Raw genomic sequence first — 27648 nt, 5'->3', positions numbered from 1 at the left:
AGTTCCTAGTATCTCATAAACTGCATGTGGTGTCACATACCTGTAACCCCAGCCCTGAAGAGATGTGGGTCAATTCAGGGAAAGGGATCATAAATTCAAGATCAACCTCAGGTACTTAGGTATATAGGAACTTTAGAGTCAGCCTGGGCTAGAGGTCCTCTCTCAAACAAAAAAGAAAAACAAAACAAACAAACAAAAAAAACTTGTGTCTTTGTTATGGTCACTATTGCTATGGTGAAACACCATGACTAAAGCAACTTGGGAAGGAAAGGGTTTATTTGGCTTACCCTTCACACCACAGCTCATCATCAAAGGAAGTCAAAACAGGAACTAAAGCAGGGCAGGAACCTGGAGGCAGGACCTGATTGGGAGGCCATGGAGGGGTACTGGTTACTAGCTTGCACCTCATGACTTGCTCTGCCTGCTTTCTTAAAGTACCCAGGATCATCAGCCCAGGGGTGGCAGCACCCAAAATGGGCTGGGCCCTCCCCCATCAATTACTAATAAGAAAATGCCCTACAGGCTTGCCTACAGCCCAGTTTTATGGAGTCATTTTCTCAATTGAGGCTCCCTCCTTTCCAGTGACTCTAGCTTGTGTCTGGTTGACAATAAAACGAGCCAGCACACCCTGAATAGCCTGCATTTAACAGTACAGTGTGATTAAAAATGATTAAGTATTAATAGTGCTCTTAAAGAGATTAAACTTTCGGTTTAGAGATTTCCTCAATGACTAGTTTTTCTTTGTTTGTTTGTTTTAGCTTACAATGGTGGTAGGCTTTCCCCAACCACATGCTTTTCAGGGGCAGTGTGCAGAATTTTTTTTTTTACTTTTTAAAACTTTATTTATATTTTTATAAATTATAATTTATTCACTTTGTATCCCAGCTGTAGGCCCCTCTCATTCCCTCTCAATCCCACTCTCCCTCCCTCATTTCCACCCATGCCTCTCTCCAAATCCACTGATAGGGGAGGTCCTTCTCCCCTTCTATCTGACCCTAGCTTATCAGGTCTCATCAGAACTAGTTGCCTTGTTTTCTTCTGTGGACTGGTAAGGCTGCTCCCCCATTAGTAGTAGGTGATCAAAGAGCCAGACCCTGAGTTCATGTCAGAGACAGTTCCTGTTCCCATTACTAGGGAACCCACTTGGAGACTGAGCTGCCATGGGCTACATCTGGGCAGGGTTCTACATTAAGTGTACAGAATATTAACACGTACCACCTATTATCCTTGTAGCAGTTGTCCTGCTTCAGACTGATGAATACTGGGATTACAGGTGTGTCACCACGCCATATTTTGCTTCTTGGTTTCGTCTTTCTGTTTGACTAGGGCTTGTTTGTTTTACTGCATTTATTTCTTGAGTGTACATTAGAGACTCTATGGAGGTGAGAGAACAGCTTGCACTTGGTTCTCTACTTCTGCTATATGGGTGTTAGGGATTTAGCTTAGGTCCTCAGGCTTAGTGTCTTTACTCACTGAGCCACCAGCCCTATGTTATCTAGGCAGTGGGTTGTGGTTTTGTTTGTTTGTTTGAGACCAGATGAGCAGATTTTGTATAGCTCAGGTCATCCTTGACCTGGAGATCTCCTTTCCTTAGTGTTCCAGGCATCAAGTCACAGGTACATGCTTTGTTTGTTGGCAGTTTTGCTCTGTGTGTGTGTATGTGTGTGTGTGTGTGTGTGCTTTGCTAGGGATAAACCTAGGGCAGTTATATATGTTAAGTTCCCAGCCTTTCTAAAGCTGTCTCTGTTTCCATTGTGACATTGTGTTATTGTGTCATGTAAACCAGTGAGTTAGGAAGCAGATTCAGCTCTGACCAGTTTTGACATGTTTTGAGATGAAATCTCATCTTGGTAGAATGGTAATGTAAGATCGTACAGGGTTACACAGTAGAGTTAGCATGTTGTGCCCTAGCAGAGCTGAGGTCAATTCCAAGACTTGCTTAGAAATCAAAGACTATGACAAGACTAGAAATACTTACCTTGGTTCATTTTTGTTTTTTAAAAAGTATTTATCCCCAGACAGTGGTGGCACACATCTTTAACTCCAGTGCTCAGGGGGCAGAGGCAGTCGGATCTCTAAATTTAAGGCCAGCCTGGTCTAGTTTCAGGACAGCCAAGGCTACACAGAGAAACCCTGTCTTGAAAGATTTTTAAAAATTTATCCTTGATTTTTATGAGACTGACTGTGTGTGTGTGTGTGTGTGTGTGTCTGTGTGTGTGTGTGTGTCTGTGTGAGCATATGTGCCCTGTGTGCATGCAGGATCCTGTGGAATAGAAGAGGCATCTAATCCCCTAGAACTGGATACAGACAGTTGTGAGCTACCAGGTGGGTTCTGGGAATTGAACCCTGATCCTCTGGAGGAGCAGCCAGCCCTGAGCCATCTTTCTAGACATGGTTTATTTGCTAGACAACTGAAGTAAAGTCAGGAACTCTGAGGGACAGTTACAAGCTCTTTATTGTTTACATGTCTTTGAATGGAAGATCACTGAATGAAAGAGGAAAAAAGACATTAAAAAGTCACTAAGGAAGTTAAGGGTATGTTTACCAAAATGAGAAGGGATAAAAAGACTACTTTGACTAGTTTTATTTTGCTACAGAGGATCTAATTTACTTAGACAAAGCCCCAGAGATGCTTTTTGAACCTTAGTTTTATTTTTCAGACCCAAAATATCTATCATATTTCAGGAGAATACTGCTATGGGTAGTGATTAAAATAGCTAACATTTATTAAGCATGGAGAGCTTGCTAGGCCCTGTTCCAAGTGCTTCACAGCGGATGCTCCTGACTCCAAAAAAGAAATTCTTGTTTCCCATAAGTAACCTGAGGCATTGGGATCTGCCCAAGAAGGCAGCCTGGCCCCCAGTGTTTACTGTGCTAGCTATGATAAGGATTTTCCCCAAATATTGTTGATGCTGTGATAGTCACGTAAGTAGGTATCCGTGTAACTTTGAAGAACAAAAATATGCAGTGTGTGACAAGACAGGGCACAGTGATAAGAGAGTGTATTATTCCACCCTTCTGAGATGTATCTGCAGTACGTGATGCTTTGTCACGGCGGTAGCTATAGGAGAACATCCTGTATTTTCATACTGTTCTCAGAGATTGTTTAGGTAAGCTCACAAAGCTCTTTCATCTATTATGTTATATACTGCTGCTATACTACTGTGGTCACTGAATGCCCAGTTCCTTTTACCATATAAAGAATAAAATTATTTAAATATGATAAGATAAAAAAAGAAATGTTATAATTTATTGAATTAAATCTTAAGATAATCTTCTGGACACTTTAGAGAAACAATGTTTCTTTTAAAGTGTGTGTGTGTTTGTATGTGTATGCATTTATATGCCTGTGTGGTTTATGTGTTTGTGTGTATATATAGATGTGTGTGTATTTGTCTAATATACATGTCTATTTGTGTGTTTTGTGTATTATTGGGTTTTGGGGGTTTTGTTTGTTTTTGCTTACTTGCTTCATTTTTTGTTTTGTTTTGTTTTGTTTTGTTTAAGACAGTGTCTCACTATGTAGGCCAGGCTTGCCTGTATCTTACTGATATAAATTTGAGACCTGGCTAGCCTCATTCTTGTTGATACTCCTTACTATGTCTCCTTTGTGCTGGGATTAGAGGCATGAGCCACCACCTTCAGTTTTCAAGGTGTTTTATCAGCCATTTCAAACATAAAAACTCTTTGTTAGTTAGCTGTTACTGTAAGAAATGCTTTAGACAAATAGGTGATTTGTATTGAGCAGAAAGGTTTATTTTGTTCAGTGTTTCAGAGAATTCCATCCTTGAAAAAATGGCCTTGTTGCTTTAGGCCCGTGGGGCCAAACATGTAGTGGGAGCATGGGTAGAACAAAGCTGTGCCCTGTTCTGCCAGGAAGCACAGCGAGAAGGGCCAAAGACCCCAACTTTTCTTTGAGAACACATGCCCAGTGACCTGACTTCCTGCCACTGTAACATCTTCTAAAGATTCCACCATCTGTCTATTTTAGAGTCTAGGGACTACGCCTCAGCACATGGGCCTTTGAAGTATGTTTAAGGTCCAAACTATAAACCAGGCATAGTGGCACACACCTTTTATCCCAGCACTTGGGAGGCGGCAGCAAGCAGATCTCTGAATTTGAGGCCAACCTCGAACAGAGGTCTACAGGATAAGTTTCTAGACAGCCACAGCTACATAAAAACCCTGTCTCAAAAAAAAAAAAAAAAAACAAAACTCATCCAATCTATGACAAGATCCTAAAGCTGTTTAATCATTCTTCAACATAAACTTGAGATTTAGAAAACAAAACATCGGGGCTGTGACAGCACACACCTGTGATCCCAGCACTCAGGCAAGCAGAGGCAGGTAGATCTCTGTGAGTTGGAGGCCAGCCTGGTCTACAGAGTGAGTCCAGGACAGCCAGGACTACATAGAGAAACCCTCTCTCAAAAACACAAAACAACAACAATAATGGAAAATGCTGAACAGAAAGATATTTTCTGTGTAGCTTCTGTGTTGGTTGGTTTTACTTGAATTTATGGATTAGGGCTAAACTGCAGGTGTTTTTAGAATGCATGGAGAACTGAACTCCTCATGTTGTTACTGGGTGTTAGTCTCTTACACCTGTATCCCTTCAGCAAGGCTGTGATGTGCGTGATGAATGACTAAACTCTTTTAAAGTCTACCTTTATCTACTATCTTCTTTTGTTGTTGTTTTGTTTGTTTGTTTTTTGAGACAGGGAACTCACTGTATAGGCCTGGAACTCAAGAGTTCCACCTGCCTCTGACTGTCAAGTACTAGGATTAAAGGCCTGTGCCACCTAGCCCAGCTATCTCTTACCTTCTAATGTTGATGAAGTCTGTGCTGTAGAGGTGATTTCAAACTCTCCTCCAAGAGAACTGCCTTTTGTCATTTGGGGGAATGCTTGATTATTTTTATCTTTGTTCCACCTCCCTCCCCAAGGCAGGGTTTCTCTGTGTAATGTTGGCTATCTTGGACTCACTCTGTAGACCAGGCTGGCCTCAAACTCACAGGGATCCTCCTGCCCCCACCTCCCAAGTGCTGAGACTAAAGGCATGCATCACCATAGCCTGGCATCTTCATTTCTTAAGTGGAAAGACCCGTAACAGCCAAAACTACCTTTCTGATATCTGAAGACTCTTCAACTGATGACTCAGCAAATGACTTCTTTTGCACCTACATCTTGAACTTCCTAGCTTCTTAGGTGTCTGTGACTTTTCCTCATTGCCTGTGCCTCTGCTTTTGTGCTGTAAGCCCAGGTAGGCTTGTTCTGTCTTTCTGTCTGGGCACTTGTATTGTCTTTCTGTGATCAAGATTGATATGAAGGATTCATTCACTCATTCATTTTAACATTATGTATTTGGGTGTTTTGTCTGCATGAATGTAAGTGCCCATCAAAGCAAGAAAAGTGCTTAAGGTCCCCTGGAACTGGAAAGTGTGAGCCACTGAGTGCCATCTCTCCAGTCTCAGTGTTTTGTTTGTTTTGTTTTTTTGTAGCTTTATTTTTAATTATGCATATGTGGGAGGGTGCCTATGAGTGGAGATGCCCATGTAGGCCAGGAAAGGATATTGAATCCCCTGGAGCTAGATTTACAGGCACGTGTAAACCACCTTTTATGATGCTGGGGATGAACCTGGGTGCCGTAACTGTTTGTCCCCCAATAATACTTCTTGGGAGGAGTCCCTAACTTGGTGCACAGATTCATATAGCACACACTTAATGAGCACATTTCTTTGCTATGCTCTGTTCTAGTTTCATGTTCTAGCATGTAAAATGTCAAGCTTGCTGTATTAGGTAAAAATAATGATACCCCAAATCTGTCTGGCTTACAATTTCTAAAACTCCCTCTCCACACATTAACTCATTTAATCCTTGTAATGACTATCTTAAGATAGCTATCATAATGTTACACACAGAGAAACTGAAACCCAAAGAAACTGGATGACACATAAGATGCATAATCTCTTCTATAAAGTGATAACCTTTTGAAAAGTCTCTGTTTCTGTCCACCTTGGGTTGGCAGGGCCCAGCCACTGTTTCCCTGTGCTATTGCCCTGATCTCTTTGACAAGAAAAAGGTGCCATTGACTATTCAGGCTCCTCGGTGCTGCTTTTGGTGACTCAGAGGCCATTTGTTGCTGCTATAGTGGACAGCCTGGTAAATTAAATATTGAGCCTGATTTCAACTCTTATGTCTGATATTCAAAAAATGAATTGCCATAGGATGAAAAAGCTCTGGCCCAAGGGGTTTCTGTTTATAGTAAAGTAATAGTTTAAAGGGTTAGTCTGTTGATAAGCCTGGTGTTGGCATGTGAGAGAGGTTGAGGCAGCATTATGCATTTGAGGCCAGCCTGGACTCCCACATAGCAAGACTTAAAGGAAAACAACAACAAAAATGTAACCTATCAGATCATTATCCTAGATACACATTTGACTGTTTGATCCACATTCTTTTTTTTTTTTTCCTTATGTTCACATATTTGTTGTTTGTATATATTGTGGGATCAGAGGACAGTTTGCTGCTGGAGTTGATTCTCTCTGTCACATGGGTTCTAGAGATTGAACTCAGGTCATCAGCCTTGGCACCAAAGCACCCTTATCTGCTAGCCATATCACTGGTCCCTTTTCTTTTCTTTGCAATTATTATTATTGTATGTGTGTTCATGATGTGGTGGTGGTGGTAGATGCTTGTGTCCCTGGGCAGGAATGTGTGAAGGTCAGAGAAAATTTTGTGGGGTCTCTCTTTTCCTTCCAACTTTTCTTGGATTCCAGAGACTGCGCTCATGTTTCCAGTATTGGTATACAAGCATTTATACTCCCTTGAGTCATCTCCATGGCTTTCTTTTTTTTTAAATAGGTTATTGCTATATATTTCAAGATGGCCTCAAACTTACTACATAGCCCAGACTGGCCTTGAATTCTTGATCTACATGCCTTAGTCCTCCAAGTACTATGATTACAGATATGTGACACAATGACTGGTTTCTAGTCAGACAAATGCTTTTTTGTCCAATTTATTAATTGGTTGATTTTTGTGTGTATGTATCACAGGCTACTATCAAACATTTAACAATCCCCTTGTGAGCTGGACATGGTGGCACATGCCTTTAATTCCAGCACTAAGAGAGGCTGAAGCAGGCAGATCTCTATGAGTTTGAGGCCAGCCTGGTCTACAAAATGAGTCCAGGACAGCCAAGGCTACATAGAGAAACCCTGTCTTGAAAGAAACAAACAAATGAAAAGATTGGAGACAAGTCAAAAAAAAAAAAAAAAGAGAGAGAGAGAGAGAATGAGACTGGAGGCTGAGCTGTTTATGCACAAGGCCCCGAGTTCAGTCCAGGGGAGGATAAGAAGGGAGGGCAGGGGAGAATGACAAAGGTTTTCTAATTTCTTGAGCTTCAGTTTTCTTAGATTGTGTGGGAGTTCGTGTGTGCATGTGTCTGAGTGCCTGAGCTTGTGTGTGCATGTGTGTGTGAGTACACACACAATATACCCTTCTTTGTACTGGGCATGGATGGAACCAGGGCCTTGTACATGACAGGAAAGTCCACAACCACTACCTCTTCAACTCCACAATGTACTTTAAGAACTGTTTTATTAATTTACTAATCTTATCAAATGTGATCATTTATAAGGCTATATGATGTTTAGATCTACAATTCTTACATACTGAAGTGCAGTAGTGAATCTTTCTCTTTTCCTGGAATAATCTCCAGGAAGCAGAGGAGGATTTATCATGCACAGAGATAAATATAATCTCTGGATAAGCACTCTTACTGATTCTAAGATGCTGTTATTAACACAAATGGGCTGTCACTTCCAAGGACAAACCCCACACACATCCAGAGCTGGGTATGATGATATGTGCCTATAGTCCCAACACTTGGGAAACCAGGGCAGGAAGATAGAAAATTGAAGACCAGGCTTCTTTATTACATTGCATAGTGAATTTAAGGTCATTCTTGGCTACATACTGAAATGTATTTCAAAACAATGAAGTAGGGACTGGGGAGATGGCTCCTCTGTTGAGAGTGCTTACTGTTCTACTGTTCTATCTTTCTATCTTTTTGGTTTTGTTCTGGAACTCACTCTGTAGACCAGACTGGCCTCCAACTCAGAGATCCACCTGCCTCTGCATGCACTGCCATGGCTGACATCATGGGATTTTTTTTTTATTCAATGAAGATATTTGAATGACAAATCCTTTGATTTTGTTAAAACATTGTGGATTCTGGGCCAGTGAGTTGCTCAGTGGATAAAGGCATTTGCTACCAGACATGGTGACCTGAGCCAAACCTGATGACCTGAGTGAGTTCAATCTCCAAGACACACATGGTGGAAGGAGAGAACTTATTTCCGCAAGTTGTTCTCTCACTTCCACAGAGACACTGTGGCATGTAAGTATGTAGATAGATAAATACGTTAAAAATGCCATTGCCTGTTCATCATTCTGACACCTCAAATTTACCCTGGCTCTATAAGAATGAGGCAAAAGAATGCTGCAAAGAAGTTGTAAATGCTTGAAACCCTACTACTCTGGAGGTAGAAGCAGGAAGATTTCAGTTGAAAAACCAGACACAAATAGCATAAGGAGACTTTGGTTCAAAGAAACAAAAGCAGCCAGTTGTAGTGGTGCAGCCCTTAATCCCAGCACCCAGGAGGCAGAGGACCCAGGTTTGGTTCTCAGAACCAAAGGTTAGCTCACAACTGTTTGTCTCTCCAGTTTTAGGGGTTCCAATGCTCTCTCTGACCTGTGGGTACACAGGAGCACACATAGTACATAAACATACACATAAGCAAAACATATATTAAAAGGAGAAAAGAGATGTTTTCTGTCTCCCTTTTTTAAATAAGGTTCTAGAGATTTATTATTATTGTTTTTAATTGTGTGTGTGAATATGTATTTGTATGTGAGGATGCCTGCAGAGGCCAGAAGACGTTGTCTATCCTTTGAAGCTGGAGTTAACAGGAAGTTTTAAGGCACCTGACATGGGTGCTGGGAACTCAACTTTGGTTCTGGGAGAAAAGCAAATCTCTTAACTTCTGATGCCCGGCCCCTTCCTTTCTTTGGGTAGGGTCTCATATATGCCATGCTGGTGTCTTGAACTTCTGATTCTTCTTCCTCCACCTCTGGAAGTAAAGTTATGTGCCACTGCACCTAGCTTTTTAAAATATATATGTAGATGTGTGTGTCAGAAGAGGCTATCAGATCCCCTGGAGCTGGAGTTACAGGAAACCATAAGCTTCCCAACATGGGTGCCAGGAACCAAACTCTGTACCTCAGGAAGAGCAGTTCACACTCTTAGCTCCTGAGCAGTCTTTCCAGCCCTAGAGCAAACATTTTAAAAGAATACTTGGTGACTATTGATGATCTGCTGCCTGTGTGTTTATATTTGAGGAATCAGTATAGACCAAAGCTAAAGGTGACATTGGGTTTCTAATTTGGGTGCCTGGTGATACCATCAACTGTGTCAGGTAATTTAAACATTAAGGTATGATGTTGGAGAGCAAAGTTGAGTTTAGACATCATGTTGGTTAGGAGTGAATTTGGCTACAAGCAAAGGAAAACCCAACCAAGAATGACTTAAGTATCAAAGAATGTTTTAAGAGGCCTGAAGTAAGTTCTTAAAGGACTGAAGCAACACCCCATGATGTCATGTTTGTTATGTTATTTGTGGTGAGTTTATTTATGTTATAGTTGTAGATTCTTACACATCTAAAGCTGCCTTGAGACTTACGTTCAAGGGGTGGGGAGTGGGGGGCAGAGAAGCTTTCCCAGATGAGTGTGGTGACTCATACCTATAATCCATCATTTGGAAGATGGAGGCAAGAGGATCACCTCAAGTGCAAGGTCAGCTTTGTCTACACAGTGAGAGGCCAGTCTGGGTTACAGAGTGGGACCCTGTCTCAGGAAGGAAAGAATGGAGTGAGAGCATTTTTAAATGCAGTATGTTTCAGCTATGAAATATCTCTTATTGACCAATAAGTGAGCCTGCAGCAAAGATTGGAGAAGTGTGTGATTAATTTTAGCAGAAAGAGATGAGCAATAGAAGTAGGTGCTGTGTTAGGCAGTCACGTGTCTGCAATGAACTCAATTTTTCAGTATCTATAAAACCTCAGATAAGAATGAGAAACTCTCTGTGTGAGTTTGAGGACAGCCAAGGCTACCCAGAGAAGCCCAGTCTGAAGAAAAAAAAAGAGAGAGAGAATGAGAAACTGCTGTAATAGCACATGTCTTTAAACCCAGCACTCAGGAGGCAGGGCAGGCAGATCTCTGACTTCAAGGCCAGCCTTGTCTACAGAGTTCCAGGATAACCAGAAACCCTATCTCAAAAAAACAAACAAGTCTGTGCCCCCCCTCAAAAAAAAAGAATGAGAAGCTCTTCATTACTTGGCCTTGGGTCCCATACAAAACTATAGTTGGTTGCTAGTATGAAGAATAATTGGCTTGATGAAAATTATATTAGCACTTGCAAGGACCAGCATGGAGGAGCTAGTGTGCAGGGATATGTTTTGTTTAGTGTCTGGACTTCTGTAGATGTCAACTCAAGGAGTATTCTTATATACCTCTGGAATTATAAGGTCTCCCCAAAGGCTGAATGAGTAATGAGACTGCAGTGTGTGGTGATTTATATTTAGCTGAGACTCTTAAGAGCATGTAATACAGTATAACAGTCATTACACAAATGATTATAATACAAGCCTAGAGATTAAGTAATTTGTTTATGGTTGGGTAGTGAGTCAATAATAGAGCTGGATCAGGGAGGGGAGGCTCTCATATCTCTGAGACAGTGATGTATGTTCTAGATATATTGGAAAGAGCCCTCTGATTTAGTTGTATCTTTTTAGGGTGTTGTGGTGCATACCCTTATCCCCAGCACTTGGGAGGCAGAGGCAGGCAGATCTTTGAGTTTGAGCCCAGCCTGGTCTATAGAGGGAGGTCCTGGACAGCAAGGGCTACACAGAGAAACCTTGTCTAGAAAAGAAAAAAAAAAAAGTTTGTACCAACCATAATTCTAAGAAACCTGGTTATTTATTTAAGCTTCTTGATAATTTTATGTTAACAAATACATATTCTTATACAAGAAAGATGTTTGGTTGATTTTTGTTTGTTTGTCTTTGTTTGGCTCCTGTATTACCACTGTTATTTTTATTATTATTTTGGGAAGTCTCATGCAACCCAGACTGGCATTGAGCTCACTGGGTAGCCAAGAATTACCTTGAAGTTCTATTCGTTATGCTTCTACTGAGTTCTGGGATTACAGGTGTGTACTGAGGTTGGACCAGTTTCATGTATACTACTCAGTCTTTCTACCAACTATATACCCAGCTATATACCCAGCACCCACTCTGGTATTTTTTAATTGGAATTTTTCTGTAAGAAATAGCTGATTCTTTCCTGTTTATTTACTCAGTTGTTTGTTTATCAGTGGACTCACGGTTTTTATTTTATGTACTACAATCCCTAACCATTGCACTAAAAATTTTGATGTTGGAATTGTCCTACTCTTTGTTTTTATTATAATTTAATCAAGGGAGTTACTAAAACATTGTCACTGAATCATTATTTGATCTGAATTGACCAAAATGTTAGACTGTAGCTCAACATTCAGTGTTGGTCTCAGTATACTACAGCTATTCTTAGTTATGTTATGTAAGGAGAGAACATGATCACATCTTTGTCTTTTCTCCTCTTCCTGAACTTGGTTATTCTGCCAAATTGGTCAGAAAATCCCTAATGACAATAAAAGCCTGGCAGTTACAAATAGCAGTCCTTTTGTACAATTTAAAAAGTTGCAAAGTGATTGCAGATATGGAAACTTGGATGGCATTCTTATTCCCAGTGGTGGCTCTCACTGGATGTTCAGGATGGAGTGCTCGGTGACCCCATGAAGGCAGCTATTGTGCTGCGTTAATACTGTGTTTCCGTCTTTAGTGTATCACTCAGTGTGCTGATCTAAAACAAACCATCCGGTTTATCCAGCTAGTCCAAGACACATCACTTAGCAACAAAGAAAGAGGTGGATTTCCTTGCACTTAAATGACTAGCGCTTTTTGTTTAATGAAGAACATTTTGCTTAGTATTTTCATAAGTATTTTCCATTGTTTCTTTTTGTTTTGCTAATGTTTACATTCAATTATGTGTAACATTTTATTTTTATCTCTATAGTATTCATTATGTTTTCCATCCCAATTTCTACTTTATCTCTTGGCCTGGAATTTGGGGGGAGGGACATAGCTTTCTTTCTGTTTGTGTTTTTGTAGTTACGTTTATGTGAGACAGGGCCTCATATAGCCCAGGCTGGCCTCAGACTCCTCATCCTCCTTCCTCTATTTACTGAGTCCTGGGATAGTAGGCATAGACTGTCACATCTGGCTGAATCTCATGTTGTTTTAATCCTGTGGCTCTGTCATTGGGCGAGTAGAGTAAATGACAAAACTGTGACATGGCAAGTGTCAGGATGGTTATACACGAAGTTTTGGGAGATTAGAAGAAAGGCTGTGTGCTGTCAAAATTTGCTCTTTTTGTGAACAGGAAGGCAAAGAACAGTTGCTTTCTTTGGATAGATGTCTGAATTCTCACCTCCAGCTATCATCAGTCTTACATAATAATCTCATTTTATAGATAATTTATGTTCAGTGTGCTGTCTTCCAGAACCATTTTCATATATGTGTGTGCATATACATACATACATACATACATAAGCTTCTTTAACTCTCTCGGTTATTTAGTTGGTGTTAGGGTTAATATTACATTTTTATATGTTTTTCGTGGGCTATAAAAAAAGGAAAAAAAAAGAATTGAGACAACTCAGCAAGAAAGGTGTATTCCGACAAGTGAGTTGAATTCCTGAATCCCATATGACAGAAACATGACCTCCACACATGAGCCATGTGTGTACCCAGTTATATACATTACATACATACATACATACATACATACATACATACTTACATAATACATAATAAATGTAATTTTTTAAAAAAAAGAGGATACACGGCTGGAGAGATGGCTTAATGGTTAAAGCACTGGCTACTCTAGCAGAAGACCAGGGTTCAATTCCCAGCACCCCCATGGTGGCTCACTCCAGTTCCAGACAATCTAACACCTTCTCCTGGACTCTGTAGGCATTACTTGCATGTGGTACACAGATGTGCACACATGCACAGCACCATACATGTAATATAAATAAAAGATGTTTAAAGAAGAGGGTATGAATGTGGGAGCGGACACCTGAGAGAGGGACTTCCTGGGGTAAGGTGGGGAGAGGGGAAGGAAGGAGATATTAAGGTGAAATTAAATAAGGGGCTGGGAATATAGCTCAGTTGGTAGAGTGCTTGCCTAGCAAGCATGAAGGTCTGGGTTTGATTTCCAGCACTGTATAAACCAGGCAGGGTAATATGTGCCTGTAGTCTCAGAACTAGACAGTTGAAAGCAAGAAAATCAGGAATCCAAAATCATTCTGTTACATAGTGAGATCAAACCTGGCTTTGGGGTATGAAATCCTGTCTCAAAAAAAAGTGTGTTCTGCATGCGCGCGCGCGCAGTGTGTGTCTGTATCTGTGTGTGTGTGTGTGTGTGTAGTTATTGTCCTAAATTACAAAGTTTGTAACTAGTAAAACTAGTTTGCATCTGTGTCTAAGTTCAGATCTTAGATTCCGGGCTTGAAGGTGTTGTTTATTGGTAGAACAGTTGCCTGGTGTATGCAAGGTCCTGGATTATCTCTCTAGGACTGTACAAGGAATGCTAGATTCTGTCACTACACTGTAATCCAGCAGTTCTCAACCTTCCTAATGCTGTGACCAATTAATCAGTTCCTCATGTTGTAGTGACCCCAACCGTAAAATAATAATAATAATAATAATAATAATATTATTATTATTATTTTGGGTTTTTTAAGGCAGGGTTTCTCTGTGTAGTCTTGGCTGTGCTGGACTTTGTAGACTAAGCTGGCCTCAAACTCACAGAGATCCACCTGCCTCTGCCTCCCTCAGTGCTGGGATTACAGGCATGTGCCACCACACCTGGCTCACAAAATTATTTTTTTTGCTACTTTTTATAATTTTAATTTTCTACTGTTATGAATTTGTAATGGTAAATATCTGTGTTTTCAGATGGTCTTAGGTGACCCTTGTGAAAGGGTTATTTGCCCCACATCTCACCCCTCAGGGGTTGCAACCCACAAGCGGAGAACCACTGCTTTAGTCCTTTGGAAGTTTGTTCTGTCATGCCAGGTTTGATGGTTCATACCTGCAGTCTTGGCACATAGAAGTTATGGAAAGCTCTAGTCTAAACTGTAGTATGACACCCCATCTCTTCAGGAAGCTGAGGTAGGAGGATCAACGCAAATTTGAGGCTAACCTAACCTATAAAATAAGATTTTTGTCTCAAAAACAGAAAAGAAATAGAGGACTGGAACAATGATTCAGTGGCCCACAAAGAAATGGCTCAGAGGTTAAGAGCTTGGGTTGCTCTTGCAGAGGTCCTGAGTTCAATTCCCAGCAACCACATGGTGGCTCATAACCATCTGTAATGAGATCTGGCGCCCTCTTAGGGGCTGCTGGCATACATGCAAGGAGAAAACACTGTATACATAATAAATCTTTGAAAGAAAAAAAAAAACAGTTTAGTGCTAGTTGTTTTGTTGTTTTGTTTTGTTTGTCAAATCCCAATATAAGGGAAGCAGATAGATCTTTGTGAGTTCAAGGCCTGTCTGATTTCTGTAAGAGTTCACCCAAGGCTACACATTGAGACCCTGTTAAAACTAATAAAACAAGCCACTGGGTGCTGTGGTACACACCTATAATCCCAGCGCGTGGAGAGCCAGAGGCAGGTGGATCTCTGTAATTTGAGGCCAGCCTGGTCTACAAAGTGAGTACAGGACAGCCAAGGCCACACTGAGAAACCCTCTCTCTTAAAACAAACAAAAAAATAAACTAATAAACTCTAGCTCAAACATCTTTGAAACATTTTACCCCTAAAGTCCCTGTAAGCTTACAAATATACCCACTGTTATCAAAATTGCCATATTTTCTTAAGCTTGTTACGCACATCTATATATCATTTGGGGGTGTTTGTTTGTTTGTTTGTTTTTCAAGACAGGGTTTCTCTGTGTAGCCTTGGCTATCCTGGACTCACTTTGTAGATCAGGCTGACCTCCAATTTACAGTGATCCACCTGCCTCTGCCTCCCTGAGAGCTGGGATTGTAAGTGTTCACCACTATGCCTGGCTGGCTTCATATTTTTCAAAACCTAATCTGTACTCTAATAGTTGAGGAAGAAATATTCAGGCAGTCCGGAGGCTCTGCTGGTAAAGTGCTTGCTAATATGCAGGAGGGCCTGGGCTCTGTCCTTAGCATGTGAAGCCAGGTGTGGTGCTGAGAGCAGTATTATTCCAACCAAACTTTTAATACTCTCCCTTCCTTGTTGACTCTGCTTTAATAAAGAGGGAAAAGAGTCTGCAGGATAGCTGTGGTAATTCCTAACAAACATATCTATCATTTCAATACTTGGAATCAAAGCCAAGATCTCAATTTTGAGGTCAGCCATAGCAAGGCCCTGAAGAGAAATTTAAAAGAAAAAAATTTTTTTCTAATCTTTTACATGGTCAAAACTGTTCAATAGGTGTTGTAGCAGGCACCTATAATTCCCACTACTGAGAAGGCTGAGGCAGGAGGATGGCAAATTTAAGACCAATATAGGCTAAATAATATGGAACTTTGTCCCCCCAAAAAAAAGCAAATGAAAAGGAAACAACACATTCTTTCAAATGAAACAGTACTTCTTAAGGAAGGAAGATACTTAACAACAAAAATCCAGGAAGGCTGAAGAAAATAAGTATAAATGGAGGCCAGTGTGGTGGCAGCTGCCTGTGATCTCAGAGCTCAGCAGGCAGAGGCAGGGAGATCATTGCAAGTTCAAGGGCAGCCTGGGACCTCTCTACAAAAGCAAAAAAAAAAAAAAAAAAAACTCTAGAGAAGAGGAAGCCAGGAAGATCTGCCCTGCTGAGAAAGGAGCAGCAGATCTTGTGGCCCTCTTCCGCCCCTTTCCACCTTCAACCTCCTGAATAGAATGACTTGACTAGAGAGAAAGGAGGAAGGGTAATGAATGAATATAAATCAGTATAAAAAAAATCTCCCGTTTTTTTTACTTATGTAAAGGTCTTAAACAATCATGCTTATTGTGTAGGGGTTTTCAAAGGCAGATTTACTAATGGCTGTCTCCTCACAAAAACACCTAAAAATGCAATCCCAGGATGTTTAAAATAAACTCACGTATTCTGTTACAGTTTGAGGGAACTATTGGGAAGAAAAACATTTAAAAAATCTGTTTAAGACATAGACGTATTTACTTTATGAATAACCCACAACTACTTGACCATATTAAATTAGTAGTTGAAAGTTTTTTACCAAGGGGAAATTATACAGTAAATAGACCAAAGCCCCAAATTATTTAAATATAGTTGAGGTTTCTATGTTTATATATGTGAAGGTGTGAAAGCTGAAACTTCTGTGTTAATGTAACAGATATCCATGCAGGACAGAAATTTATTTATTTATTTATTTATTTATTTATTTATTTATTTATTTATTGGCCAGTTTGCAAAAACTCCTAAAAACAAAACAAAAGGCTATATTTTGTTTTGAGCCAAGAGTCTTATGTATCTCTGGTTGGCTTGGAACTTACTATGTAGACCCAGACTGGGTTACTTTTAACTCACAGAGATCTACAGAGATCTACCTACCTCTGCTACCCCCAGTGGTGCTGGGATTAAAGGTGTTTGCCATCATGCCTGGCTAAAAGGCCATGTTGTTGTTTGTTTGTTTGTTTGTTTGTTAGCTTTTGAGACAGGGTTTCTGTGTGTGTATCCCTGGCTGTCCTGGAACTCACTGTAAATCAGACTGGCCTCAGCTCTGCCTACCTCTGCCTCCTGAGTGCTGGGATTACTACACCTGGCAAGGCCATGATTTAAAAATCCTGAAGTTTTAATTGCTGGGGACAAATTTCTAAGCCTACTTACATCTGGTTTATTTGGACTTATTTGCATAGCATACAGATAAAAAACAAAACAAACAAAAAAAAAACACCTAAATTCTTTGTCTTCCCAGCAGCAATTTGAGCTCTTTAAAGAGAATAGTGGGATTCCCATCACTTGGGAGACAGAGGCAGGAGGATCTCTGAGTTTGACACCAATCTGGTCTATAGTGAGTTTAAGGCCAGCCAGAGCTACATAGAGAGACTGTCTTGTGGGGGGGGGAGCAGACGTAAGTGTAGTTCTGCGGCTTCCGTTGGCTCAGACATGGCTTTGATTGTACTGGAAAGGAAGCGTGCCTAATAAACTGAATGGAAAATTCTAGGACCCGCATAGACTGCATTTGCTTTCCCCACGACTGAGTGAGCTACAGCACCTGCCATTCCAGAAAATGTTGAGCTCCTGTCTTAGAAGGGTTAGCACACATTCTGTTTCTGAAAACAGGCCTCTTTTTCTCAGTCAGCCCTTCCCCTCCAGGATGCCTGGCAGGAACAAGCTTACTTCCTAGTGGGTTAGTTACTTTCCTCATTGCTAGGACAAAATAGCTGTCTACAGCCACATAAGGAGGAAGGGTTTATTTTGGATTCTAGTTCTAGGGAAAGTACATCAGGGTACATCATGGCAGCCAGATTTTGAGGCAGCTGGTCATGTTGCAGCCATACCCAGGAAGCCAAAGGAGATGAATGTTAGTGTTCAGCCTACTTTGTCTTTTTTTTTCAAGGGACCCTAGCTGGTGGAATGGTGCTGCCTGCACTTAAGGTGGGTCTCCTTATCTCAGTTAACCTAAACTACATCACAGGCATGCCCAGAGGCCAGTTTACCCTGTCAAGTTGGCAGTATTGACTATCCCACTAGACTTATGATGAAGTGAGGAATTCTAAGGAGGGAAGGAGAATGAACTAGAATGGAGTTTAGAGACAATATCACATTTTCTCTCATGCAGAGACTGCATTTAATAGTAAATGTAGAGACTGGAGAGGGCTAGTGGTTAAGAGCACTGTCTGTGCTTCCAGAGGTCCTGGGTTCAATTCCCAGCAACCACATGATATACTGGGATCTGATGCACTCCCTTGGCATGCAGCAGTACATGCAGTCAGAGCACTCATATACATAAAGTAAATAAATAAATCTTTTTAAAAATAGTAAATATATGTCACAGGTCTGGAGAGATGGCTCAATGGGTAAGAATACTTGCTTTTGCAGAGGACATGACTTTGACTCCTTGCACCTATATGGTGGCTCACAGCCATCAGTAACCCCAGATCCAAGGTATTCAACAGGCAGTGTATTACGTGGTGCACTTCGATGCACGGAGACAAAACCTTCATGCATGGAAAATAAAATCTAAAAACATTTTATTTTATTTATTTAATCACTTTACAGCCTGGTCCCAGCTAAAAACATTGTTTAAAAAAAGATTTATAAGTCAGGAATTTTGCTCACACCTGTAAACACAGCACTGGGAAGTGGAGCAGAAAGATCATCATAAGCTCAAGGCTAACCTGGATAAGATCTTGTCTCAGAGAGGACGTGGGGATTTTGTGTGTGTAGTGAAATGAGGAGGACAATTTGAGGAAAGGAAGGGGGCTGATGGAAAGGAGAGGAGGAGGGAGTGTGATTAAAGGGTGAGTGAGGAAGATACAATGATAAAGGAAATATGGGACTCATGTTATATTCTAAAGATAAAGGATAACTCAAATTTATATTAAATACTGTCAATAATGTCTCCATCTCCTAATATTGAAAAGCACTTGCCTCTTGAGACCAAAAAGAAAAAAAAAAGTCAATTTTCTGCTTTTAAGAAGAAAATAACATCCAGTATTTGTTGAGATTCAGTGGACACGTATACAATTTATCATCTATCAAAATAGTAAAGATTGTTTTCTTTCTTCGGTTTCATGAGACAGGGCCTAGAGCAATCCTTCCACTTCAGTCTCCCCACTGCTAGAATTGCAGGTGTGCACCACCACTCTTGTTGGCTGCCAAGTTTGTTTCATATGATACCATGTATTAGTCAGGGTTCTCTGGAGAAACAAAACTGATAGATTGAGTGTATGTTACAAAGGAGATTTATCAGACTGGCTTACATGATATGGACTGGATAGTCCAACAATGGCTTGTCTGCACACTGGAGAAGCTGGGAACCCAGTAACTGATCAGTCCACAAGCCTGCTTCCTCAGCGGTCCCAATCTGGCACTTAAGGCCTGGAGGATTCCTCGAGAATCACTGGTCTTCAGTCCATGGGGAAGGTTGAAGAAGGTGGGTTCTAGTGACAGCTGAGGATGACAACAGAAGCAACAACATGGTAGATACAGACACTAGCAAGGAGCAAAGGTCAGTAGGTAAACCTAAAGCTAACAGCTTTCCTCTCATACCACTTATCTGGGCATGGGGAAGGAGCTCCTCTCAGCCAATCCTTCCAGGAATATTCTCAAGTATTCTCAAATATTCTCAATATTCTCACTCAGAGGCATGTCTTTTAATTGATTCCACATCCAACCAAGTTGATAACCAAGATTAAGCGTCATAGTACCTGGACATGCTACTGAGAGTATAAAATGATAAAATCTGTCTTTGAGGAAACAATTTATCCATGTTTATTAGGAGTGTTGAATATTTCTCCCTGAAAAAGATGTTCATTGTAGATCATTAAAACTAAGTACCAAAGCCAGGAACTGTGGTGCACGCCTGTAATCCCAGCACTTAGGGAGGCAGAGACAGGTGGATTTCTCTGAGTTCGAGGCTAGCCTCATCTACAGAGTGAGTCCAGGACAGCCAGGACTATACAGAGAAACCCTGTCTGGGGGAAAAAAAAGTCAATGTATATGCAAGCACTGTAATATTTTGATTAAAACCTTTCCCCATATCTTTATGGATAAATATACAGGAGAGAGGTTTGTTAATTATACTTATTTACTCTGTGTTTGTGTATATGTACACGCAGAGGTCAGAAAACAACTTGCTGGTGTCCTTTCTCTCTTTCTAGTGTGTGGGACCCTGGGACTGAACTTTGGTCTTCGGGCTTGGCGGCAAGCACCTTTACCAGCTGAACCATCTCAGCCAGCCATGTTTTTGTCACTTGAAAAAGGAGAAGGGTTAGACTAATACTTTTCCAGATGTACAGGAGCTCCTTTCTCTTTGCTTTTTTTTCTCATATTTTTTCGGATGGAACCTCAGGTCCTAGGCAAGAACTCTATGACTGCCTCGGCCTTCTACTCCCTTTAGTAAGAGTGATGGGTGCAGGTAAGACAAAACAATAGCTCCAGCCTCTCGCGCCCTTGGAGCAATTACAAGCATCGGTGTACATTTACTCTGAGGGGAAAGTGACCTAAAAGCCAGTGGGTTGGTTGTAAAGGTATTTCTTTTCAGGTCATCATCCAAGTTGGTTCTGTGGCAGCTGGGGAGGTCTTATAGGACACAAATGTCAATTTACAGGCGTTAAACATTATGGGTAGCTAATTAGCTGGGTGTACAGGCAGCAACATCATGATCTCAAGTGAAATTTAACAGAAAAAAATGCACACATACCCAAGTATCTGTCCTACATATAAAGGCTGGCATTAGAATTATATTAACTACCGTTAGGCTTGATTTCAGTAGATATTGGTGTGCCCGTTTTTGTTTGTTTGTTTCATTTGTTTATTTGAGACAGGGTCTCACTTTGTAGCCCTGGCTGGCCTGGAACTCTATATAGACATAGCTGGCCTGGAACTCAGAGATCTACCTGCTTCTGCCTCCCATGCAGCACAGTCAGCTTGAACTTGGTATTTGAACCTCTAATCCTCCTGAGTCCGCTACCTGAGTGCTGGGACTACAGGCATATACCACTACCATGCTTGGTTTGTGAGATGCTGAATATCAAACCAAGGGCTCTGTGCATGCTAGGAAAGCAGTCTGCCGGCTGAGCTGTCCCCAGCCCATAGCCATTGCTCTTCTAATACAGTGGCCCTTAGGTTGTGTGTCTGCTTTGCTTTTGTTTTAGCATGTTTGTAGTAATCAGATTAGAGGTACTAATTCTAAGTAGATCATTAAGGACACTTCTAATCACTGTACTTTTCAAGAGTGCTCATTGAAGATGCCATTATTTCCCCCAGTTGGTAGCCCACTAGCTGGCATGGCGCCTTAAGTGTTCAAAAGCATTTCTCAGCCATTGGCATTGATTGAAAACCTTAGGAATTTCTGCCAAGTCCTCGTGATCTAATCCTCTCCTGCAAGTACAAAGCTCAAGTGTGTACTGAAATGCCTGAGTCAGCTGCTTGAGGGGTATACTGGCTACACTCCTGCTCTTTATTCCAGGATGAAAAATCTCCTTGGTGACCTGAGGCGGCTAGCTTTTACTCTGTCCACCCAGAAATGCATTTATAAAAAAACATGTAGGAAAAATATGCACACATACCCCAGTATCTGTCCTACATATAAAGGCTTATTAGAATTATATTTCCTACTGTCATGCTTGATTTCAGTAGATATTGGTGTGCTTGCTTTGTTTGTTTGGTTGGTTGGTTGGTTGGTTGAGACAGGGTCTCACTTTATAACTGTGGCTGGCCTGGAACTCTATATAGACTGAGCTGGCCTTGAGCTCACAGAGATCTACCTGTTTCTGCCTCCCAAGTGCTTAGATTAATTTAATAACATAAGACATGGGGTTGGGGAGATGGCTCAATGGTTAAACTCACGGGCTGCTTTTCCCGAGGACTTGGGTTCAATCCCAACACCCACATGGGAGCTCACAATTTTTTGTAGCTCCAGTTCCGAGGGAACCTGATGCCCGCCTTCTACATGCTGGCAAAATGACCATACATATAAAATTAAAATAAATCTCAAAAAAAAAATTTAGCTAGGCATGGTGCATGTAATCCCAGCAGTCAGAGAGGCAGAGGCTGGCTGATCTCTGTGTCCAAAAAATTTTTTTAAAAAAATGATTGTATTGTGTATTATTACATGGGTGAAAGTGTTAAAGTGTATTATTACATGGGTGAAAGCTAGCTTGGTGCTAGCTCGGGAAATGTGGAATAAAGCTCAAGGACGTTAATAACATTTGAATTCTGTTTTTCACTTGTTCGAGATGTTGTATTTACATAATTGTTTTGTTTTGTTTTTTTGAGACAGAGTTTCTCTGTGTAGCCCTGGCTGTCCTGGAACTCATTCTGCAGACCAGGCTGGCCTCAAACTCAGAGCTCTGCCTGTGTCTGCCTCCTGAGGGCTGGGATTGAGGCGTGTGCTGCCACCGCCTGGCTTATGTATGTGAATATTTTAGATTTCATTTGATCAGAAACAAAAATACTAATCTCCTTTAATTTCTTTTTTCATAGTCAAATTCATCCGAGAAGTAACACCATATATCAAGAAGCCATCTTTAGTATCGGATCTGCCATGGGAAGGCGCCGCTCCCCAGTCACCAAGCTTTAGTGGCAGTGAAGACTCTGGTTCTCCAAAGCATCAGAACAGCATCAAGGACAGGAAGGTCATCCCTCTCAAAATGTGCTTCGCTGCTAGAAACCTAAGCATGCCAGACCTGGAGAACAGGTGAGCCATGCCTGTTGCGATCAGCATGTCTTGGCCTGGAAACTCAGGGAAGCCCTGCAACATCAGCACCTCCCATCCAGTGAATTACTGGGACAGAAAGAGTGTTCTGAGATCAGAGCTTTGTCTTTATTTTTGGAGTCCTACATGGCCTCAAACCCACCATCTCCTTGCCTACCCTCCCATGCCTCTTTATAAGGAAATTTCTTAATTCTGTATAATGTTACAATTCAGAGGCCACATTGTAGATCTGGGACATCAACTGACAAAACTGACAAGTTCGCTTCTCTGACCTCCCTGTCTTCTATAAAATGCCAGTGATTAATTGAATACTTTATATATAATCTTTCTTCTTGTTCTGTATATAGCTATTTGTATTTTGTGATGATTTGATTTGATTAACTTTATGGAAAGCATGTGTAGACTCAGTGTAAGGCCAAAGATTTGCCAAAGAAAGGTCTTGTATGCTGGGCATGGTGTCGCACACCTGTAATCTCAGCACTCAGGGAGGCAGAGGCAGATGGATCTCTGTGAGTTCAAGGCCAGCCTGGTCTACAAAGCAAGTCTAGGACAGCCAAGGCTACACAGAGAAACCCTGCCTTGAAAAAAAAAAGACCAGCCTTGGGCTTTATAGAATATGCTTTCATTCTGTGGTCTTCTCTGGTCTGGATGCACATAGGTGCCTAAGCAGAGTAGGACAGAACATGGAACACCGCAAGAAACCAAAGCCCGACTTTCCTTGTCAGGCACAGCAGCACATGGCCGTTAATTCTATGACCAGGGAGGCTGAAGAAGGCAGATATCTGAGTTCAAGACTGGTTTACCTAGTGAGTTCCAGACCAACCAAAGCTACACTGTGAGACACTCTTTTCAGTGGGGGGTGGGGAGGTGGGGAGGTAGATTGCAGACAGACTGAATGACCTAGTATATATAAAGACTTACATTTTTCTTATTCATGTATATGTGTTTATATGAATGTATGCTTTGTGTGTGGGTATCTTCAGAGGCCAAAACTGGAGTTTGAGGCAGTTGTAAGCTACTCAACATGAGTGCTAGGAACCAAACTCAAGTCCTTTGCAAGAACATCAGGTGCTCTTAACCTTGAGCCATGTCTTCATTCCAAGAAATTGTAGCCTAAAGTGTCATAAGTGAGACAGTTGTGGTAGTTCTTAACTATAATATCAGCCCTTGGGAGGCTGAGACAGGAGAATCTCTGTGAATTTAAGGCCAGATTGGGCCACATAGTAGTTCCAGATTAGTCTGGGTTATAAAACTTAGTAAACTGGTTATAAAACCAGTTTCAGGAAAAACCACAAAGGGGCAGAAAGCTTTAGTTCATCTAGTGGTAAGACACAAACACACACACACACACACACACACATGCATGCACACGCGCCCTCCAGCCAAGGAGGGTAGAAATGCTAAGCCCTTTTATTATAAATAACTTCTGAGAATAGATGCCTATGTAGTTGCTGATGCAGCTAGAAGCTAGAGAAAAGAGCAAAGCATAAAAACTTCTGCATGTCAGGCAGTGGTGGCACACACCTTTAATCCCAGGAGGCAGAGGCAAGTGATCTGAGTTTGAGACCAGCCTTGTTTTACAGAGTTCCAGGAAAGCCAGGGCTACACAGAGAAACTCTGTCTTCAAGAAAAAAAAAAAAAAAAAAAAAAAAAACAACCAAAAACAACAACAAATTTTACTTATTTTATGCATGTGTTTTGCCTGCATGTATGTCCTTTTACCACATAGACATTTAGTACCCACAGAAGTCTTAAGAGGGCATCTGGAACCCCTAGAACTAGAAACATTGGTGGGCAACCATGTGGGTGATGGGAATTGAGCCTTTACAAAAGCAGCAGTGTTCTAAACCGCTAAGCCTCCTACCTCTCTCGCCTCATATTGTCGAAACATTTGATATAATGGTCAGGTTTGAAAGAGGTCCTTAGAACCAAGTGTAGAGAGCAATTTGGAACTGTAAAATTGTAGGAGACTATCTGTATGCCTGTTTGGAGCTCAGGAAACTAGGACAGGGATTATGAGAGGCAGAAAGTGATCTTAAGGGAGATATGAAATGGTAATGAATTATATGTAAAGGGAAAGCAGAAAGGGAACCAGCTGGAGGAGGAGGGTAGTTGGGGAAGGGAGCAATTGAGAACAAAGTATGAAGTATGATGATAAAGATGCTATGATGAAACCCAGAACTTTCAGCTTAGCAAAAGTCAAAACACTGCATAATATTGGGGGTAGGCATACTCTTCATTCCAGTCAGATGATACTCATACTTGGCCATGACATGCTCTACAAGGCTGGGTCTCAGGTGGTTGAGACTAGGGTAAAGATTCTCAGTCTTACTGCTGAAAAGGAATTTGTTCCTACTTTCGGTTGAAATACCACATTTGAAAATGACTGTCTTTTTATACGATAAAAGTGAAAAGAGACTGGAAGTTATTCTATGAGGGTAATGCTTGTGTTGCAGTGTGCTTCAGAAAAAAGCAAAAAAAGGATTACAAGTAGCTGGTGAGGGACTGGAGAGATGACTCAGTGGTTAAGAGCACTAGCTGTTCTTCCAGAGGTCCTGAGTTCAATTCCCGGCAAGCACACATGCAAATAGAGTAACTTTGCTTATTTACCAGATGTGGACAAATGTCCTGTGTGTCTTGGTAGAAAACAACATACAAAAGCACCACCTAGGCAAACCTGCATTGTAAGACCTAGAAGACAGAGCTTGGAACATGGGCTATGACACACTGGCTGAGCCACTTTTTTCTCTATGCCTCTATTCTCCGCTTGAACAAAATAAAACTCCTGTGAGAATTAAATAAGAAAATCATTATAAAATTGGTGTAGTAAGCTCTTCCCAGCACCCATGTGAAAACCCAAGTTTGGTGACATGTTCCTGGAATTCAGTACTTAAAGACGGGAGGATCCTAGGGGTAGGTGACCAGTGAGTCTAGCCAGTTGGTGAGCAACAGGACAAGTGAGAATAAGATAGAGAATGCTAGAAAAGAACAGCCAGCATTGACCTCTGCCCTCCATACACGTGCATAGCATGCACAAGTGCAAACGTATGTAAACACCACACACACACACACACACACACACATCAAGGATATAGCAGATAATATCTGTAAAAATTACTTGGAGCTCTTTAGTCTTTAAGCTTATCTAAGCCCTACCAAAACACATGTCAATTTATTTATCTGTGATTTTTTTTTTAAATGGGTGTTTTACCTACATGTATGCCTGTGCACCACATACATGTCTGGTGAACCACAGAGGATATAAGAGGTCAATGTGTCCTCTGAGACTGGAGTTACAGATGGTTGTGAACCTCCATGTGGTGCCGAGAATCAAATCCAGGTTCCTCTGGAAGAGCAGACAGTGCTCTTAACTGCTGAGCCATCTCTCCAGTCCAGTCTGTCCCTTCTTGATGGTCATCTGAGTGATTTTCAGTTTGGAGCTAGTTGTCATGACTGTTTTATACACCAGTTTTGGTCATGCATTTTCCTTGCACTTGGGTAAATTTGGAGGAGTGCAGTTGCTTTGTCAGATGGTAGATGTGGTGCGGCATGGTGGCGCATGCCTTTAATTCCAGCACCGTAATCTCAACATTCTGGAAACATGCTTTCTATGAGTTCCAGGCCAGCTAAGGCTACATAGTGAGACCTTGCCTCAAAAAAACAACAAACTGCTGAGCAGTGGTGTCGTACCCTTTAATCTCAGCACTCAGGAGGCAGAAGCAGGCAGATCTCTGTGAGTTCAAGGACAGCCTGGGCTACACAGAGAAACCCTGTCTTGAAAAACAAAAGAAGCAAACAAACAAATGGCAGGTAGGTATTTCATTTTAAAAGGAATGTCCAGGGCTGGAAGGAGCTCAGCAGTTAGGAGCATCATCTGCCTTCCAGAAGCCTGTTCATTCCAGTACCTGTGGACACCAGGCATATACATGGTGTACATACATATATGGTGGCAAAACAGTTATACACATTAAGTAAATAAAATAAAACTAAGAAAGAAAGAAAAGAAATTTCTAGACAGTCTTCCAAAGTGACTATCATTTTATGCTAAAACCAACAGCAGTCAACAGTGTGAGAGTTTCCATGTTCTCACCAGCGTTGTTGGTATTTTCCTTTCTGGTGGATATGCAGCAGAATCTCCTTATGGTTCATATTTCATAAAGTCTTCACTAAAACCAAAAGGGAGCAGCTTGTTTTTAATATCACTGTTTTACTACTTTGATTTGGTTCTATAGTTATAAAGCTGGTGAGTGTTTAACTATCAACATGAATGAATAAATGAAGGTTATTGCCTTCCCCTGCTTCAGGTTTCTACTGCCTCACTAGATGCTTCTGCTTTATGTGTCGTGAAATGTAAAAACTAATTAATAAGTGATGAAGTCCAGGGAGTGAACATGAGCCCACTCCTTAGCAAACAGTAGATGTACATTTGCCCTTTGCATTGACTCACAGTTCCTCATCTTCATTCCAACTATTTTTCTAGTAAAAAGTAAACTTGAGATGTGTGACATATAAATTTAACTCATACTTTATGTCAAAGACATAACCAAGCAAATACCTTAATATAGTCTGAGATCATAGTCCCATGCTTCTGTCTACCTAAATATTGATTTTACTTGTCTGATCAATCTGGAATTAAGTTTCCCAGGAAATCCTCAGTGGTTTGACTGGAGTCCAAAACCTTTAACCTTGTAGCTGCCTTCTCATCTCTTTGTGGGCTCAGTTCCTGGCAGATTGCCTCCATGTTTGCTATATTAGCAGGGCTTTCATTTTAATTTTTCCTTTAAAGTAGCTCACCTCAAGCATTACTGTGTTGCCTTTGTCAGTTTTGAGGACTGCAACAAGACAGACTCCTGGATCCTAAACCCACTTCTGTTTGCCAGTTTATTGTTTTCTTTTTTTCCTTTTTTTATTTTTATTTTTATTTTTTATTTTTTATTTTTTTTTATTTTTTTATTTTTTTGAGACAGGGTTTCTCTGTGTAGTCCTGGCTATCCTGCAACTTGCTTTATAGACCAGGCTGGTCTGAAACTCAGAGATCTTCCTGCCTCTGCCTTCCAAGTGCTGTG

The 27648-nt window shown here is 41.1% G+C and overlaps 1 protein-coding gene across 1 annotated transcript in view; it reads left to right on the top strand.

The window, feature by feature from the left end:
- The window catches only part of Sntb2 (syntrophin beta 2), an 84716-nt gene that overhangs the window by 22206 nt on the left and 34862 nt on the right, over nucleotides 1-27648 (top strand). Inside the window, exon 2 of the mRNA XM_021632649.2 lies at nucleotides 22351-22564. Within this exon, the coding sequence (XP_021488324.1) occupies nucleotides 22351-22564 (214 nt within the window). The remainder of the gene's footprint in view (nucleotides 1-22350; nucleotides 22565-27648) is intronic.

The sequence above is a fragment of the Meriones unguiculatus genome, chromosome 10, assembly GCF_030254825.1.
Source record: "Meriones unguiculatus strain TT.TT164.6M chromosome 10, Bangor_MerUng_6.1, whole genome shotgun sequence".
In the NCBI taxonomy this organism is placed as follows: domain Eukaryota; kingdom Metazoa; phylum Chordata; class Mammalia; order Rodentia; family Muridae; genus Meriones; species Meriones unguiculatus.
This window is presented reverse-complemented; position numbering and strand designations above follow the sequence as displayed.